The sequence below is a fragment of the Sinocyclocheilus rhinocerous genome, unplaced genomic scaffold (assembly GCF_001515625.1).
Source record: "Sinocyclocheilus rhinocerous isolate Xijiao unplaced genomic scaffold, SAMN03320098_v1.1 scaffold306, whole genome shotgun sequence".
NCBI lineage: Eukaryota > Metazoa > Chordata > Actinopteri > Cypriniformes > Cyprinidae > Sinocyclocheilus > Sinocyclocheilus rhinocerous.
The window spans coordinates 386,658-389,442 of record NW_015662161.1 but is presented as its reverse complement, the minus strand read 5'-3'; the positions used below and the strand labels follow the sequence as shown (position 1 = coordinate 389,442).

The 2,785-nt window shown below is 40.5% G+C and overlaps 1 protein-coding gene across 1 annotated transcript in view; it reads left to right on the top strand.

Annotated features, from left to right (window-relative positions):
• Positions 1-605: 605 nt before the first annotated feature.
• Positions 606-2,785, top strand: part of LOC107727488 (5'-AMP-activated protein kinase subunit gamma-2-like) — a 48,123-nt gene continuing 45,943 nt past the window's right edge. Inside the window, exon 1 of the mRNA XM_016537361.1 lies at positions 606-947. Coding sequence (XP_016392847.1) covers positions 861-947 — 87 coding nt within the window. The 5' untranslated portion in view covers positions 606-860. The remainder of the gene's footprint in view (positions 948-2,785) is intronic.

Genomic DNA, 2,785 nt, shown 5'->3' with positions numbered 1-2,785 from the left:
TCTAAACAGCCACAACTGCAGTTACAGTACAATTACATTTGTAGATGTGAGATGAGTACACTAGGGTAGAAAGGTATCAAAGCAAATTTGAATCCAATAATTGTGAACATGCAAGACTACACAGCCGTCACATGAGAATCACGATGACTTAAAGAGATTACAGGTAATTATGCTGTAAATAATGTTCAGTTTCTTGCACAGACATGGCTATTACGGTACTTAATCTTGCCTGGTGTGCTTTTTTGACTCTCAAAGTGTCGGTAGCCATTGACTTGCATTTTATGAATAACCAAGAACCACGGTTTCAGCTAAAAAATCTTGCTGTTCTACTGAAGAAATCTCTGAAATCAGCTCTCAAATCTGAAGCCACCTACATCTCGGATGGCCAGAGGTAGAGTAAATTAATTTTCATTTTGAGGTGAACTATCCCTTTAAGAGTTAAACAGTTTTGGTAAACATTGACTTTTTTTGTCAGTGTAAACAATTGTCAGTGTAATCCGTCAGCTGACACCAGCTTCACACTCAGCAGGCAGATGTTGCAGAAGTCAAACTTCCGAGATAAGTACGTCTGAGATCAATAAAACTCACTTCTCAGCAGCAAGGAGGGCGTGCGCAGTCTCCAGTGCGGGACTCGAACCCATGACAGAAGTGGAGTTGAATGCGGATGTCTTCCACGGCGCAGTGACACTGATAAGGAACTGGAGTCTCGGGATGTGCTCGTTTTAAGTCAGACGAGCTTCTGCAAAATTCACCCTACGGACGACGATTTCATCGCGAAACTGGCGTGAATATTTTCGCGTGTGGAGAACGCCTTCCTCCCAAAACATATTGAGAGAAGAATTCTGACTGACTGCAGGAACATGGGAAGTACAGTGATGGACTCCAAGAAAAAGGACTGTACAAAGAAATCCTCAAAGAAAAAGCGATCTCTGCGCCTAAACATGCCAGTGAGTTGATTTTCGCACTTTATGTTTTATAACTTTACTGCTTAGTTAAGTGTTGGTAATTCCGCGTGAGGAACGCGTTTGATACGTTACTGTCTTTAACGTAGGCTACAGCATATCTTCTCATAGTCTCCGTTAAGTTACATTTCAAGCGTTCTGACGCATTTTTGGAATGTTAGGTATTCCATTTTTATGTTACATTGTTGCTTAAGAGCTAACATTTCAGACGATGTGATAGGAGTTGCTTTATTACTCCTGCGCAATTTTTCTTACTACAGTCGTGGGAAGAGTAAAAGTATCATTTTTATTATGAAATCAGTTCTGCTTGAGCTGTCAAAACATGAGTTGCAAACCCTCCCCCGCCCCAACGCGAGCGCGTGTCGCAAACATCAACGCGTGCGTAAGCTGTGGTTGAACAGGCCTGTGTTTGCTCGCGTGCGACAACAAAACTGAACGTTTTAGAGAGAATTGCGCGAAAAGTACGCTCGTAGGCTTGAAATATAAATGGTTTGGCACGCCGTGCTTGAGCCTGGCTGTTTAGAACGCTGAAAGAGGAAGTGAGGGAAACAGCTGTAAGAGAGCGCGTGACTCATCATAGCGTTACATGCCGAAATGCAAGCTCTCTCTGACTGCCTGTGTAATTCACATCAAGGCCAGGTCTGTATATTATTGCTTTATGGAATGCCGTTCAAGGGCATCTGCTCAAAACAAAGATAAGTTAAAGTTATGACATTGATATTCTGTCTGTCTTGGCGATAAAATGTAAGCCACCTTGCGTTCTTTGTATAGTAAAGTATTTTCTCTTAGCATGCACTAGTTTTCTAAGGGACGCAAGATCCTGCTTATAGCTGGCAGTAATATTTTCAGACACCCTGCTGCTTAAGAATTAGATCATAAAAATGAATATTCTGTCATTATTTACTCCCCTTCTGATCCAAACACATTAATTATGTTTGTTTTTTTTTTTAGTGGGAAACAGATTTTTTTTTAATGTTAAACCTGGCACATTGTTGCTTTTTTTTTTTTTTTTTGATTAAGCGTAAAAATAAAAATGCAGAGATTCGATGGAGAGAATATTTCTTTTTAGAATTTGATAGACGAAATCACAGTGAACCGTCATTGATGAAAAGAGCTGCATAAAAATGCCTCCTTTTAAAGTCACAAAGAAATGTGGGATGCACATCTGAGTTTAACAGATTATCGATGGGGAAATAATGTAGGACGGGGTCTTTGCATTGATTTTTAAGTGGATGTTGAGACGCGGGCTTGGCTCTCAAAAGTGGAAGGAAGATGAATGTGAGCTTGAAGAGACAGGGTTTAAACCGACTAAATCCCTGAAAAAGTCACCAGAGAGAGGTCTGTTGTTTTCACTGGAAAGTCCAGTCATGACATTTTGATTAAAAATGATGATGTGAGAACTTAAGAAAAAACGTCAGGGGAAAAAAAAAAAAAATCCAGTGAAATACACAGGGAAAATTTCCGTTTCATGCTGATTTTAAAACTTATCCTTTTGTGTTTCACAGAATAAATAACAGCAACATGAGTATACAGTTTAGCTCTAATGCTGAGTTCACACTGCACGATTTTCAAAGACGTAGCATCACTGTTGGTTTCACACTGAACGACTATCTGGAGTAGCATTCAGTTGTTGCTGTGTTCACACTGCACGATGGAACAACGGCGGGAGGTTACACACTGCATGACTTTACAGTAGGAAGAATCGCCGACAGCTCTGTCTGGTGCAGGGTTGCCAGGTTTTCGCTACAAAACCCGCCCAATTACTACAATATACAGTGGGTACGGAAAGTATTCAGACCCCCTTAAATTTTTCACTCTTTGTT